This window comes from Zalophus californianus, chromosome 10 (assembly GCF_009762305.2).
Source record: "Zalophus californianus isolate mZalCal1 chromosome 10, mZalCal1.pri.v2, whole genome shotgun sequence".
Classification (NCBI taxonomy): Eukaryota; Metazoa; Chordata; class Mammalia; order Carnivora; family Otariidae; genus Zalophus; species Zalophus californianus.
Window position 1 is genome coordinate 104,739,028 of NC_045604.1, and position 16,158 is coordinate 104,755,185.

General features: G+C 47.5%; 1 protein-coding gene across 1 annotated transcript; it reads right to left on the reverse strand.

The window, feature by feature from the left end:
• Positions 1-704: 704 nt before the first annotated feature.
• Positions 705-4,411, reverse strand: CCL26 (C-C motif chemokine ligand 26). Its single transcript, XM_027614243.2, has 3 exons — positions 4,160-4,411; positions 3,953-4,067; positions 705-1,233 (listed from the first exon to the last, which is right to left on the reverse strand). Exons 1-3 carry the CDS (start codon positions 4,230-4,232, stop codon positions 1,137-1,139), a joined length of 285 nt encoding a protein of 94 aa, XP_027470044.1. The 5' UTR covers positions 4,233-4,411; the 3' UTR covers positions 705-1,136.
• Between the last annotated feature and the right edge of the window lie 11,747 nt (positions 4,412-16,158).

Here is a 16,158-nt window from a genome sequence, read left to right on the forward strand (position 1 = left end):
ATAAAGGAAACCTCATTCATCAAAAATGGAGCAGGGACTGGGACATGGGTTTGGCTCAGCAGGTAAAGCATGCAACTCTTAATCTCAGGGTTGTGAGTTCAAGCCCCACATTGGGCATGGAGTCTACTTAAATTTAAAAAAAAAAATGGAGTGGGGAAGCCATGAAGAGAGAGCACTCATGCACCACCACTCACACAGACCAGCAGGAAGAATGGAGATGTCCTCTCTGCCGGGTAACCACAGCCACTTCTAGCTCTCATTTTCCTCCAATGAACTTTTGTTCGAAACAACCCTTCCCAACTTCCTCCTTTCCTCTGTAGAAGGATGTTCTCCTTTGTTCTCCCGACCTGCCTATGGTTCCCTCTAGTTTGGTTTCTCTACTATTCCAGAATTAACTCAATTGCTGTTCCCTAAGCTCTGTTGTTTAAGTTTCACGGTGGATAGATAATATATTTTCCAAAGATTTTATTTATTTATTTATCTATCTTTTGGGGGGGGCGGGGTAGAGGGAGATGGAAAGAGAGAATCTCAAGCAGACTCCCTGCTGAGCATGGACCCTGGTGGGGGGCGCTCAATCTCAAAACGCTGAGACCACGACCTGAGCCACAGTCAAGAGTCAGACGCTCAACCGACTGAGCCACCTGGGTGCCTCGATATTTATGTTTATTGATTGACACCTTATGAGAAAACACTGCCAGATATGGAGGCATTTTATTGACCCAGCACTAACAGGCCATGAGGGGTTGCACAGAATTTAATTTTCCAAATAACATAAACTTACGTCTCTAAATAATGTGAAAACATTTGATGGGCATTATGCCAACATATATCGAATTTTCCCTGGCCTTTTTTTTTTTTTTTTGGCACAAAAACATAAGGAAGAATGCCATACCGGTGCTGGGGCAGGGAACCAGCCAAAAATATCGACTCCGTTTCTTTGCTTTGAAGAAGACTGAGGTTTTACTGAATAAGAATGTTTAGGAACAAATCAAATCTTAATGGAGAAATCTTTATTATAAGCCTCTCCTCCTCCTCAGTCCCACAGAGCCTTCTGCTGAAGACAATCTCCAGGTTCTGCCAAGGACAAGCAGGGTCAGGAGCAGGGCCCAGGTGTCCTTGGGCTTAAAATTCAACAGTTAGGATAGCTGCTGTTCTATGAGCAAAGTGATGTATCTTTGCACCCATTTTTCCTTTGGCTGTGCACAGACTTTATGGCCTTTTTTGGTAGTGAATCTGGAAAAGATAAGCTGACAGTCAATACTGAGAACTTCTGTCTCCTGTAGAGATGGAAATTGGGCGGGGGCAGCCCCTTGACTCACTTTCTCTCGCCTTGCTGCACCTGTTACAGTTTCTGCTTCCGATTCTGGTCTTTGCTTTCCCCTCTGCCCTATTTTTCACTGGAGCCCATGCTCCCAGGCCCACCTCCCCCAGGAAATCATTTCCAACAGCTTTAGTCCAAAGCATGTAACCTGTACCATGCCTCTCAATTCTTTTGTTTTAACATAGACGCTTTATGGAGATATCGTTCACATGCCATGCCCACCATCCATTTTAGAACATCAGCCTGACCCCCCCCCCCAAAAGTCTTTATTATTTTTAATTCATGGAATCATTGCACATCAGGTCTTCAAGTAATAACACGAGATCAAAGCCTGTTGTGCTGCTCAGTTCTCACCCACATTATCATGGGTTGTTGGCCCTGGCTGTTTATATAGGATTCCTGTATTCCTTACAACACTGTGCACTCATGATGAGTGGGGGTCATTGTTTGATACCCCTGAGTGTCCTCTAGCCTCAGCTGTGCTGAGGGCTTAGGTCGGGGATGCTCCAGCCTGGAGTAGCTCACAGGGCACAGTGGTATTTACGGGGCTCTCAGGCTGGCCCCATGCTGGAGAGAAGAGCCAAAATGATGGGAAAATGGGGGAGAGGCAGGGCTTTGTGAACCTTTCAAATTTCTTTGACACCACTCCCATTAAAAGATGGGGATTTGTGTCCCCTCCCTTCGAATTAAGGCCAGCCTTAGGCCAACTGGTCGACCAGCAGATCGAAGCAGAGGTGATGCTGTGTGACCTCATAGGTTAAATCATAGAAGGTTATGGAACTTCTGCCTGATTCACAGGGGCACTTAGGCTGGAGCTTTGAACCAGCTTGTAAGGAGGCCCCCCACTCCAGGTAACCACACCGTGCCAAAGCCCAAACTGGCCCAACAGAGACACCGCACAGAAAGGCCCCAAAGGGAGATGCCACCAGCTTCAACAACTCCAGCTCCATCTGACTCTACCCCCAGGACAGATGCCAAGCCAGAACCATTCGGCCAAACCCTGCTGCAAGTCCTGTCCCACAGAGATCAGAAAGGGATCATTGTTGTATTAAGCCACCAAGTTTTGGGGCAGTCCGTCATCCAGTGATTGATAACCGATGTTGACCCTCTCCCCTTTTCTTTACAAATGAGGAAACTTGACTTGCCCAAGGTCACATAGCTTGCAAGTGACGGAGCCACTGCTTTAAGCCCAGCTCAGGGCTCTTTGCCAGATGTTACATGTTGACATCTTAAAAGCCCCAGAAAGCTTTAAATCAAGACACAAAGGAGAAGATTCTAAGCCCAGGAGTTTGCCCCCACCACAATTAGGCACTTGAGTGTCCCTTTCCTATTCCTAACTGTCTCAAAACAATGACATTCAGGTCTGCCACTGGAGCCTATTCTCCCCGCTTCTGCACCATTCTCTGATGTTCAGGAACCCCATGCCCTTGGGAGCAGCAACCAGCCCTTCCCTGTGTATTTGCATTTAAAGATAGCTTCCATTTGCCAAACAAGTACTGTGTGTAGGCACAGTGCCAAAGACTTTGCATGTGACATCTCATTTAGTCCCGCCAGCGGCCCTGTGTTCTTTCTCCCACTACTGAAGAGCCCAGCACAACTTGGCTCCTGTCTACCTGTCTGTTTGTCAGTGACATGTTCTTCCCACACACCTGCTGCTCTCTGCCTGGCACATCCTTGTTCCACTTTGGAACAAGGCCACTCCCACTTATCCTTGGGGGGTCTCAGTGTACATGTCACTCCTCTGGGAGAACTTCCTCACACCAAGTTAGGTCCTCGTGTGACTATGATGAAGGGAGGCAGAATATGCCCCCCAAAAATATGCCACTTTGGCAGAAGGATTATTTTGAGCTAAAGACACTTAAAAAAAAAAAAAAAGAACAGCAGGTGCAAGAAGGGTGTTCTGACCTCCTCTTTTCCCCCTGAAAGCAGGAGATAGAATTCCCATTTGAAAGATATCTTTCCTGTACCAGGAGAAAAGAAACATTCCTATTGCCAGAGATAGGAAGTCAAGGCCAAGAGAATTCTTTACAAAGAGACCTTGTTAAGGTAAGTCTTACTATCCCGTATAGCCTATCCTATAGATTTTAGTCACATTTCCACAATCAACTCTTTCTGTTCAAGCTAGCATAAAAGCATTTGGGTTTTGCCACTTCTTTGGGTCTTCATTTTCCTTTGGGGGCTCCCATGTACATGTAAAAATTTGTGTGCTTTTTTTTTTTTTTTGCTGTTAATCTGTCTTACATCAATTTCCTTCTCAGGCTCAGCCAGAGCCCCTAAGAGGGCAGAGATAAAATTCTGCCTCCCCTACAACAAATTCCCTCCTGCTCTCTCTCTCTTCATTGCATTATCTATTTTATGCCTTTAACAGCCTTTTCTTATGCTAAGATGTAAGGTCTATAAGGGCTGTCTGTTCTCCCTTTTATACCCAGCACTTAGCACATTGCTTGGCACATGGTATGAAAGTTAGGAAACCAAGGCTCCAGGGTCCCACTCAGTGGCAGAGGCAGGGTGATAACCCAAGTTACCAGAGTCCCATCCTGAGCTTCGTCTTGGCATTGTGGGGGTCTGCCCAATGCCCAGGCACTTACATGGCTGGTGGGGATCCTGAAAGTCCAAACAAGAAATACTCACATCACAGCCTGCTGGGAGCAGCTGTTCCCGGTGAATTTATAGGAATGCACCCACTTCCAGGGAAGGATCTTGTGGCTATATTGGAAGCAGCAGAACTTGGCCACATCAGTGCCACCTAAAAAAAACAAGGACAGGAAGGAGCTGGGAGGTGACCCTTTGCTTCTACTCTCAGCCCACACCGGGGAAGGGAGTGGGACAGCTCCATACGTGTGGCAACTCCATGATGGACACTCAGGATGAAGATCAGGAGAACAAGAAAGCCAACAGGAAAGCTCTTCATGGTGCTGCAAGGTGGGCCCTTCACAGCTTTCTCCCAAATTCCTCCTGACTCTACCTGACCCCACCCGCCCCCTTTTATAGGGCTAAGTTGTCCCTGAAGAGAATTCTGGAGAAATTTGTGGCTGAGAACAAAAGCAGCTCTTTTGACCCTAGAGTGGAAGAGCAACCTGATACCTTTGGAAGAAGATTGGAAAGAAAGTAAATGTCATTTGAGGGAAGGGGAGGGGCCAGCACACCATTAGGAGTTTCCGCCCAGGGTTTTTTTTGTCCGAACTGACCGCTCTGTTGTTTAAGAAGCCAAAGCAGAGGAAATGAATAGTGGTTCTCCAGAACTGACTTAAAATACCTTAGAACACACTTGATGTGCTGGATTGATTTCTGGCTCTTGACCAAAGCTTTCTTTGCTTTTTATTTTTTATTTTATTTTTTTTTAGATTTTATTTGACAGAGAGAGACACAGTGAGAGAGGGAACACAAGCAGGGGGAGCGGGAGAGGGAGAAGCAGGCTTCCCGCGGAGCAGGGGCTCGATCCCAGGACCCTGGGATCAGGACCTGAGCCGAAGGCAGACACCCAACACCACCCAGGCGCCCTATCTTTCTTTGCTTTTTAAACATTGCTTCTCTCTCTCTTTTTTAAAGATTTTACTTATTTGAGAGAGAGAGGGAGGTCAGAGGTGGGAGGGGTTAGAGGGAGAAGCACTCCCTGCTGAGTAGGGGCTCAGTCCTGGGGCTCAATCCTGGGACTCCGGGATCATAATCTGAGCCAAAATCAGACCCTCAACCGACTGAGCCACCCAGGTGCCCCAACATTGCTTATCTCTTGGTGAGGCATGGACGGTCTCAGGACAAGAGCATAGAGTAGCCTAATCATAACAATGAATGTTCAAGAACAATGCTCTGGCATGTGCCCGTCCTATCTTAGTGCCATGCCTCACTCGACCCTTGGTGCTAGAGCTGCCTGGGGGCACTTTGAGCTTATCTCATCTGGTTTAGAGGGTCCCAAACCTGACAGAACATCACAATTGCCTGGAGCTTGGAAAAAACAGAAAACAAAAAACGGTGATATTCCCTGTACCTGCTTTGTGCCTCCTGGATCAGGCTCTTTGGGAGAGACAGCGAGGAATCTACATTTTAGCCAGATCTGACTAAAATGGGGAAAGAGTATTCTAGAGTGGGCCAGTGAATTTCACCGAGTCTTAGGGAAGGGTAGAGCGGGACTTTCAGATCTGTATCCACCCCCTGAGAATGCCCCCCTGGGGCTTTAAAAATTTGAGTTTAAGACAAAAAAAAAAATCCACTAGCCATCTAGAACCATAGGATTTTTAAGAGCTAACTGGGACCCTTTAACACAGTACCACCCCCCTAACACCTCAGTCATCCAGACTATTCTGACTATGGTTCTGAACGCGCCTCACTGTTGACCTTGTCTCAACCTAAGACGGCTCTGACTTTGACAAAATTCTTTTAGGTTCTTTTTAAAATTTGGCTGAAATCTATATTTCCATTGCTTCTACTCTGTTCAAAAATGCCTAATTTTGGAAGATGAGCAAATTGAGGTTTGGGCAGATTTGAAGACCATTGTTTTAGTTTGGGTCCCCCTAAAACCGGTGCTGAGACAAGGACCCCAGCGTAAGCAATTTGTGAAGGTGGTAATTCCAGAAGACACCAGTCGGGGAGAGCAGACAGAAGGTGGGGAAGGGAGGGCACCGACATGGGGGTGGGTGATCAAGCAGGTTCCTGCCATGGGCAGCTGAAGCTTGGTAGCTCTGAGGGGCTTGGGGGACCTGTGCAGAACAAACCTGAGTTGGCCCAACTGTGGGGTGAGGAAGTGGGGATATTAACCCTTCACCTCTCTTCATGTCATTGGTTGAGGGCTGCATCCCACATCTCTGTCTTGTCCTAGGAGCAGGCTGAGAGTGCTCTGTGATCAGGGTAACAGCCCTCAGGCAGGGCAGGTGTCCTTAGTTAGCAGCCTTTGACTCACAGAAGTGAGTGATAAGGGGATATGAGTGGCGGCCCAACAGCACCTACTACCATTATTATGTTTGTCCTTGAACATTCTCTCTTTCATGTTAAGCCTCCCCACCCATGCCTTCAATTTGCCCCACACCATCCTACTGACACCACCTTCACACACCAGTTCCTGCTTCAACAGCTACAGTGTGCTGGGGACCTATAGGTTTCATAAATGGGACGCAATAAACACTAACCACAGGAGCTGATAAAGAGTTGATCAATTGGACTGTAATTAGAATTTGGAACTTTTAGTCATTAAAAGGCACCAATGAGAGAGTGAAAAGTTGGGGGGTTGGGTAGATTTTTGCAATATGTCTATACTAGGTTGAAGAGGGTCTCCCCAAAATTCATGTCAACCCAGAACTTTGGAATGTGATCTTATTTGGAAAACAGGGTCTTTGCAGCTGTAATTAGTTAAGAGGAGGTCATACTGGATTGGGATAGGCTCTTGTGATATTATGGTTCATAATAAGAAATATATATTTGGCCTACAACCCTTGGCACACAGTTCCTAAAACCTTTCTAATTTTCTTTTTTTTTTTTTTTAATTTATTTTAGAGAGAGAGAGGGGCAGAGGGAGAGGGAGAGAGAGTCTTCAGCAGACTCCTTGCTGAGTGCAGACACCGACGCAGGGGTTCAATCCCACAACCCTGAGATCACCACCTAAGCTGAAACCAAGAGTCAGATGCTCAGCTGACTGCACCACCCAGGTGCCCCAAACCTGTGTAATTTTCTAAGCTGGGAGGGCAATGGGAGCATCTTTTGTTTCTAACATTTGGTCTTTTGTCCTCAGTTCTTGAAATAGCTCCAGAGCAATAAAGATGAAAGGAGTATCTTATTACACACAACCAGCCCCTTCCAACCACACCTGTGTTGATGTTAATGCAGTGATTTTTTGAAAAGCCCTTAGATAAAACCACAGGGAGGGAGGTAGTTACCAGGGGAAGCAGCTTCAGCCCCCCCCCCTCCCCCAAATCTCTGGGGAGGGGAGAGGGGCTGGAGGTTGAATTAATCCCCAGTGGCCAATGACTTAATTAATTATGCCTACATAATGCAGCCTCTCCCAAAATCCCCAAAGGACAGGGTTCAGAGGGCTTTTGGGTTGGTGAACACGTGGAGGTGCTAGGAGGGTGGGATGCCCACCCCTACCCAGAGGGCTTGGAAGCTCAGCACGCTTCTCCATATTTTGCCCTCTGCATCTCTTCCATCAGGCTGTTCCTAGGTTGTATCCTTCAGAATCAGTTGGTAATCTAGTGAATAAATCTAGTTTTCCTGAGCTCTGTGAGCTGCTCTAGCAAATCATCAATTCTGAGGAGGGGGTCAGGGGAACCTCCAATTGACTGCCGGCAGGTCAGAAGCACAGGTGACGACCTGGACTTGAAATTGGCAGCTGAAGTGGGGGAGGGGCAGTCTTGTAGGTCTGAGCCCTTAACCTCTGGGATCTGACGCAATCTGCCAGTAGATAACGTCAGGACTGTCACATCACAGGATGCCCAGCTGGTGTCTGAGAATTGCTTGGGGTGAGGAAAACCCACATCTGGCATCCAAAGCAAAGCGTTGACAGTGGAGTGTTGTAGTGAGTAGACATAAAGCAGAAGAGTTGTTTCCCTTTCAGCTCTAAATCCAGTGACTGGTGTCCTTATAAGAAGGCCACGTGGGTGCCTGGGTGGCTCAGTTGGTTAAGCGACTGCCTTCGGCTCAGGTCATGATCCTGGAGTCCCGGGATCGAGTCCCGCATCGGACTCCCGCCTCGGCAGGGAGTCTGCTTTTCCCTCTGACCATCTTCCCTCTCATGCTCTCTATCTCATTCTCCCTCTCTCAAATAAATAAATAAAATCTTAAAAAAAAAAAGGCCACGTGAAGAGACACAGAGACACTCAGGGAGGGAGAAGGCCATGTGAGGACAGAGCCAGAGATTGGTGTGATGCGGCCCCAAGCCAGGAGCACTAAGGAGTGCTGGGAGCCACCACACGCTAGGACGAGGGGAAGAAGGATTCTTCCCTAGAACCTTCGGAGGGAGCACGGCCCTGCCAACACCTCGATTTCAGACATTCAGCCTCTAGAACCATGAGAGAACAAACATCCATTGTTTTAAGCCACCCAGTTTGGGGTAATTTGTTACGGAGGCTCTAAGAAACTAATACAACATGTATCCGTAAAAGGGCTAGAATTCAGAATATAAAATAAACTATATATTAAAAAAAAGATGACATAATAAAGAAATGGCTGAAACTTGAACACTTTATGAAGGAGGAAACCCAAATGATGAATGAAAGAGGTGTGGTTCTATTAGTCTTCAGAGAAATGCAAATTTAAACCACAATATGATACTGCTCATGCACCCACAAGAACGGCTAACATGAAAAAGATGGAAAATACCAAGAGCCAGTAAGGACATGACCCTGGGAAACATACCACATTGGGAGCGACAAACAATGGGCAATATTTACTAACGTTGAGTGTACGTGTTCTCTATAATCTGGCAATTCCACTCCTAGTAATATAATTATACTGATTAGAAATGTGTACGTGTAATTGCCGAAAGACGTTGTTCATAATAACTCCAAACTGGAAATCACACAAATATCTGTCAATGGTAGAATGGAAAATGAATTGTGGTTTATTAAATGTCATCCACCATATAAAAATGAGAATGGACTATAATTATGTGTATTACGCTGAGGAGAAGAAGCCAGATATGAAAGAAAAATACTGTAGGATCCCATGTGCATAAAGTACCAAACAATCAGAGCTGACCCATAATGATGGTGGTCAGAATGGTGGTTACCTTTGAGAAATAGCAAGTGGAAGGGAGGTCCACGGGGAGCTCTGTGGGGGACTGATACACTTTGTTCCTTGATCAGGGTACTGGTGCACCTTTTTATCTCGTGACAAGTCATCGAGCTGTACTCTATGGATTTATGTACTTTTCTGTATTTCAATAAATTCGTGAAGGAGAAGGAAACAATATGGTGGATAAATTAGTGAATCCTGGATCCTGCCCTAGCCCCCTAGCCTCTTCCCTATGGTGGAAGCCCGCGCCTGCCACCCTCCAGCCTGCTGGCTGGACTCCTACCACGTGTGTGCGTATTTCTCAGAACCCTCAATCCCATATGGTTCCCAAGTTGTGGACTGTAATCTGCATTTCCCACTACTCTGGACACGCTTCCAGAATCAGGCTTACGGTTTTGTTATCACTCTTCTGGCTGTCTCTCTAGGCCCACCTTCCTTAGCTGAATTGCCTCTCCCCATTCCCCTCCTGATGGACTGAATTGTGTTCCCTAATCCCCAACATTAACTGTATTTGGAGATAAGACCCTTAAAGAGGTAATTAAGGTCAAGGGTGGGGCCCTGATCCAATAGGATTGATGTCCTTATAAGAAGAGGAAGAGCTACAAGGAATTTGTGCACACAAAGAAAAGGCCATTTGGAGTCGCAGTGAGGAGGTGGCCACCTGCACGCCAAGAAGAGAAGCCTCGGGAGAATCCAGCCCCCCCGTCACCTTGACCTTGGCCTTCTAGCCCCAGAACTGTAAGAAATAGATGTCTGTCGTTTAAAACCCCAGTCTGCGGTATTTCGTTATGGCAGCCTGAGCTGACTAGGTTCTCCCAGAAAAAGATCCTGAGGCAAGGATTTGAGGGCAAACATATTTTGGAGGAGATCACAAAAAATACCAGCAGAGGTATGGGGGACTCAGGCAGAGAAGGGAAGGCAGCCGGTGAGGAAAGGGTGCCTTATAGAGCAGGCAACCACTGCCGGCAACCAGGGCTCGATCCCACTGGAGACTTTTGGATGTAAGGCAGAGTCACTGCAATCAAGCATAGGGAGCTGGGCCATTCATCCTCCACCTCCAAGGGCCACTGACCTTGGGTACTTGGACCTCAGGTGGAGGACCTCAGGCACGTGTGGAGGGAGAATGAAGGATGGAGGAAATGGTGGGAACCGAAGGGTGGGTGCCAAGGGGATGTGGGCTGGGTACTGCTAGTATCCACCACGTGTGGACTTATGGGTTGCAACAGAATATCCTTCTGCCAGGGGCAGAACGCCCCATTCTGTGTCTGCAAAGACTCCACCCTCCGGGTCTATGACCCACGTCACCTATTGAGGGAGGCCTTCCTCCATCCTTCCTTCTGAGCTGGATCGAGTGGCTGTCCTCTGGCTCCACGTTGTACAGAGTTGAATTGCAGCTGCCACTTTCCACACACATCAGCTTGCCTGGCTGCCTTCCTTATTGGATGGTGAGTTCTTTCCATTCATTCCTTCACTGACTCATTCATTCAACAGATTTTTTTTTTTAAGATTTTATTTATTTATGAGAGAGAGAGAGTGTGTGTGAGAAAGTGCACAGCAAGGGGGAGGGGCAGAGGGAGAAGCAGGCTCCCCCTGAGCAGGGAGCCTGACTCAGGGGGCTCGATCCCAAGACCCTGGGATCACGGCCTGAGCCGAAGGCAGATGCTTAACCAACTAAGCCACCCAGGTGCCCCAACAGATGATTTTTTTTGTTCTCCTCACTGTCCTAGATGCTGAGGTCCAGAGGTAGACGAGACAGATATATGGTCCCTGCTATGTATATTCTAGTGGAGGGAACAGACATCAAGCAGAAAACAATTACCCAATAAATTATGAACTATACCTGGGGCGTGTACTTTGAAGGAGAAGCATAGGGAGCTTCAGGAATGTACATCGACGGAATTTGAATGAAGCCAAGGGGTCAGAAGAGTCTTCCTTTAAAGAAAGTGACCTTTACACTTAGCCTTGAAGGACAACGTGCTGGTTATTCTCCATTTGCACCCTTACCCTGCCCCTGCAACTCATCATCAGGGAGCCAGGAAGGATTCTTGTTTGTCTTCACAAGTTTGTTTTTTTTTTTAAGATTTTATTTATTTATTTGACAGAGAAAGACACAGAGAGAGAGGGAACACAAGCAGGGGGACTGGGAGAGGGAGAAGCAGGCTTCCCGCCGAGCAGGGAGCCCGATGCAGGGCTCGATCCCAGGACCCTGGGACCATGACCTGAGCCGAAGGCAGATGCTTAACGACAGAGCCACCCAGGCGCCCCTCTTCACAAGCTTTTGACACAGAGTCTGGAATCCATTTATGTAACAAATATTACATTTGGCACTGCCCAAGACTCTGCAGATACATGGTGGACAAACAAGACCAAAGTTGAGTGAAACGGAAATGCACCCTCTGTCTATGGTCCTGGACTTCAGGGAGAGGCCAGAAGGGGGCCCAGTGTGGGTGGAGGGTTTCCCCAGAGCTGGGAAGCTCCCTGCAGGCTGTAGGCACCATCCTAGTTTGGGTCTGATAGATGCAGAATGGAGTCAAGCAAAGAAAAACATGGTTCCTGGAATCAGAAAAGAAAACCTGTTTTCTGTTGGTGCATTACCAGTTACTCCATTTACCCCCAGAGCAGTCCTGTGAGGGAGGTTTTACCATATGCCACTCCTCTCCATCCAAGGGACCTGAGATTCCAAGAGGGGAGGTAATTTGTTCAAGGTCACATGGCTAGCAGGTGGCAGAGCCAAGTTTCAAAGCCACGTTTGTCTCATGCCTGTACCCTCTTCTGCGTCGGAGTGTTTTAGGGTCCTTGCCCCTGCCCCCCTTCCCCTGAGAAAGGGACTCAAGGTTAGCTTGTCCTGGAGCCAAAAGTACCCTACATACAAGTGAGACTATCAAAGCAAAGGGCAAATAATGGCTGGATAGATAAGGTACAGCGCCTGTCAAGGCCTCAAGAACTGGTGCACTTTCAAAGAGCTGATACGAAAAGGGAAATGCAATCAGCCGCATGAGTCACAATATCTTAAACATCAAAACAAGCCGTGGCTTACTCTGGTTTAAGGCAGCTCTTCCTGATTCGGAGCCCTACGAGGAATTTCTCCGGGTGATCCTCAGCAAGGGTCACTGGGCACTCCTGTGACCGGGCCATATCCACAGGGTCTGCCCAAGAAGTACATATTCTGTAGGGCTTTCACTGCTCAGAAGTTGGAAAGCCAGGAGAATGATTGCGATTTCTAGGGAAAGCCAGTCACAGGATAGCTTTTCTCGGAGCCAGAAAACACAGAGGCCAAAAAGGCATGATCTGAACGTGGCAAAGAAGCAGCAACAGAGCAGCAGATGGGATTGGGTGGGAGCCAAGGAGGAAGGGGAGCTGGCGGGGGGGTGGGGGGAGGCTGAGCGTTCTTGTGGGGGGGTCCTCTCGCTGTCCTGTGGGTGCTGAGCCAGTGAGCCCACCCCACAGCTTCAAGAGGAGGAAATCTTGGAGTCAGAACAAAAGTGTTTCCTGGAAACAATCGGACCTGTCATTCTGGGAAGTTAAGATAACTCTCAACAGAGAGGTTTAACCCAGAGAAAAAAAGCCATAGAATTCTGTGGACCAAATAGCTTTTTGCAAGATCTCAAAGTGGATTCCAGCCTTTCTAACGGCAAAACATCTCTCCCTCCACCAAACCAGTCTCTCCAGGCAGGTCTGTTTCCAAGAAGGAAGTGGGGTTGGGGAAGAAGACCAAGAAGCTGCCTCTCTGGAAGAGCGGGACAGGGACTTCCATCATCACAGGGCTGCCAAGAAGTATTGTCCTCTCGGCAGATGGACTGGAGCCTTACTGAGCCCAGTAGGAAGGCTGGCTGGGTGGGGAGAGAAGAAAAATCAGGGTGGAGGAGAGGAAAGAGTGGTAGGAGTGGAGGGCATGGAGGGAAGGGGTGAAGCTTGGAAAGTTCAAAGGCTTTGAATAAGTATAAGACATAATGATGTCACCACCTTTATTTTTCCACTCCAGCTGAAAAGCAGAAGCAACTGAGACCATATAACCTCCTATTAGTCTCATATACATATATATATGTATATATTGTGAAATGATCACCCTAATAGGTTAACATCCGTCCCCACACAAAGTTATAGTTCTTTCCTTGCACTTTGTATTCTCTTAGCAACTTTCAAATATGCGATACAGTCTCATTAACTCCAGTTCCCGTGCTGTACATGGGATCCCCAGGAATTATGCATCTTATAACCGGAAGTCTGCCCCCACACTCATTTCACATGCCCCTCTCCCAGCCCACCTGCCTCCAGCAACCAGCCACCCATTCTCTGTATCTGGGAGTTCATTTTTTTTTTCCCCAAAAGATTCCACAGTTTGGCTATTGAGGACATTGCTGCTATGAACATTGGGGTGCAGGTGCCCCTTCTTTTCACTATGTCTGTATTTTGGGGGTAAATCCTTAGTAGTGCAATTGCTGGGTCATAGGGTAGCTCTATTTTTAACGTCTTGAGGAACCTCCATACTGTTTTCCAGAGTGGTTGCACCAGCTTGCATTCCCACCAACAGTGTAGGAGGGTTCCCCTTTCTCCACATTCTTGCCAACATCTGTCGTTTCCTGTCTTGTTAATTTTGGCCATTCTGACTGGTGTGAGGTGGTATTGCATTGTGGGTTTTTTTTTTAAAGATTTTATTTATTTATTTGAGAGAGAGAATGAGAGATAGAGAGAGCATGAGAGGGAAGGGGGTCAGAGGGAGAAGCAGACTCCCTGCTGAGCAGGGACCCCCCCCCCCCAATGCGGGACTCAATCCCGGGACTCCAGGATCATGACCCGAGCCGAAGGCAGTCGCTTAATCAACTGAACCACCCAGGCGCCCTCATTGTGGTTTTGATTTGTATTTCCCCGATGCCGAGTGATGTTGAACATTTTTTCATGTGTCTGTGTGGTGATGAGCACTGCATGTTACATGCAACTAATGAATCATTGAACACTACATCAAAATCTAATGATGTGCTATGTGTTGACTAATTGAACCTTAAAAAAAAAAGATTCCACATATCAAGGAGATAATACAGTATTTGTCTCTTCCTGCCCAACTTACTCTACTTTACATAGTGCCCTCAAGGTCCGTTCATCTTGTCACAAATGGCAGAATTTTTTATTGGCTGCATGATGTTCTGTTGCATATATAGAATCACCTTTTCTTTATCCATCCATACATCCATGGACACTTAGGTTGTGTCCGTATCTTGGCCTTTGTAAACAGGGCTGCAGAGAATGTGGGGACGTGCATATCTTCAAGTTAGTGTTTTCCTTTCCTTTGGACAAATACCCAAAGGTGAAATTGCTGGATCATATGGTGGTTCTAGTTTTAATTCTTTGAGGGGCCTCCATACTGTTCTCCACAGTGGGTGCACTGATTTGGGCAACTTTTTAAAAGACTGCTGATTTCCCGGCCGAATTCTGGCAAGAGTCTGAGTCATTGCATGTAGGGTGGGGCCCAGGAATCTGAATTCAAAGCTTCACAGCTGATTCAAAGGCCAGTCAGGATGGAGAACAGCTGGTAGGTGTCTCGTTCTCTCTCCCACCCTTTGGCCTCAAGGACTCAAGCGCTCCCTTCCTGTTCTGCTCTTGGGTTATGATATAACCTTTTGACATACCAGCTGTGTGCTTAGGAAAGAGCTTTTAACGAATCATATGACAGGTTTTGCTGGGGGTGGGGTGCTTTCCCAAATGCAGGCCAATGTTGCCCTGACATGGCCACAAACTGAACCCAGTCCCTCCCTGTCCAGCTCCTAGAACACCCTCCATCTCCAGAATGTGTCCTAACCAAGAGAGCTTGAGAAAGAGTGTGGGTGACTTGGTGTCATTGTGCTGGCGGCCTGTCCAGAAGCAGGGCAGGAGGGTATCATGTCATCACGTAAGACTGGCCATCTAGGGAGCGCATGGGTGGCTCAGTCAGTTGAGTGTCCGACTGTTGATTTTGGCTCAGGTATGATCTCGTGGGTCGTGGGATCGAACCCCTCGTGGGGCTCTGAGCTCAGCGGGGAGTCTACTTGAAGATTCTGTCCCTCTGCCACCACCCTCCCTCTCCAATAAATAAATAAATCTTTAAAAAAAAAGACTGGCCATCCATGGGCATGGTTCACATTCTGGAGCAAGGCCAGACAAAGGCAGGGCAGGACTTTTGGTGGACAGTTCAAGTGCTCCAGCGGTCATCATCTTGACCAATGCCTTCTTTCTCCAGACACATTGAAAGGCCACCAGAGAGGAACACCTGGGTGGCTCAGTCGTTAAGCGTCTGCCTTCGGCTCAGGTCATGGTCCCAGGGTCCTGGGATCGAGCCCCGCATCGGGCTCCCTGCTCCACGGGAAGCCTGCTGCTCCCTCTCTCTCTTTCTGACAAATAAATAAATAAAATCTTTAAAAAAAAAAAAAAGGCCACCAGAGAAATGAGATAGAACCTGCTGGAATGGCCACAGAAGTGTCAGCCAGAGGTGAAGGGAACTAAGAGGTACAAACTTCCAGCTATCAAGTAAATGAGTCGTGGGGATGTAACGTACAGCATGGGGAATATAGTCAAAAATATTGTAATGACTTTGTATGGTGACAGATAATAACTAGACTTATTGTGGGGACCATATCGAAATGTATAAACATATCAGATCACTATGATGTAGAGAATATTGAATGTCACTTAAGCTTCAATTTTAAAAAAAGTGTCAGCCAGATGCCCTGGCCCCAACAAGACCAGCTTCAGCTTCTCTGCCTCCCAGCTGGGCTTGGCCATGCCCCCCAGTTAATATTTGTTGAGCCTCTACTATGTGCCAGGCATTGAGCTAAGTGCTTCCCACGCATTCGTGCCTTACTGAGTTCTCACAATCAACCGTGAGCGAAACCCTTCTATTATGCCCATTTTACAGATGTGCAAAGTGAGGCCAGCCTATACAACTTCCTTGTGGAAAGAAACAAAGACCACCCAGATGAAGACAAACACGTTTTTCATTCAGAGCTTGCATACAGCAAGAGGGGCAGCCACTCTCATTTGTGTTTGGCAGAGACTCACAGATAGGCCGGGGATTGGGGGAGCCCCAGAGTGGATAAAAGGGAAGGCACAGGCGTGCTTTTGTTGGAGGTGCTTGGCATGGAGAAACA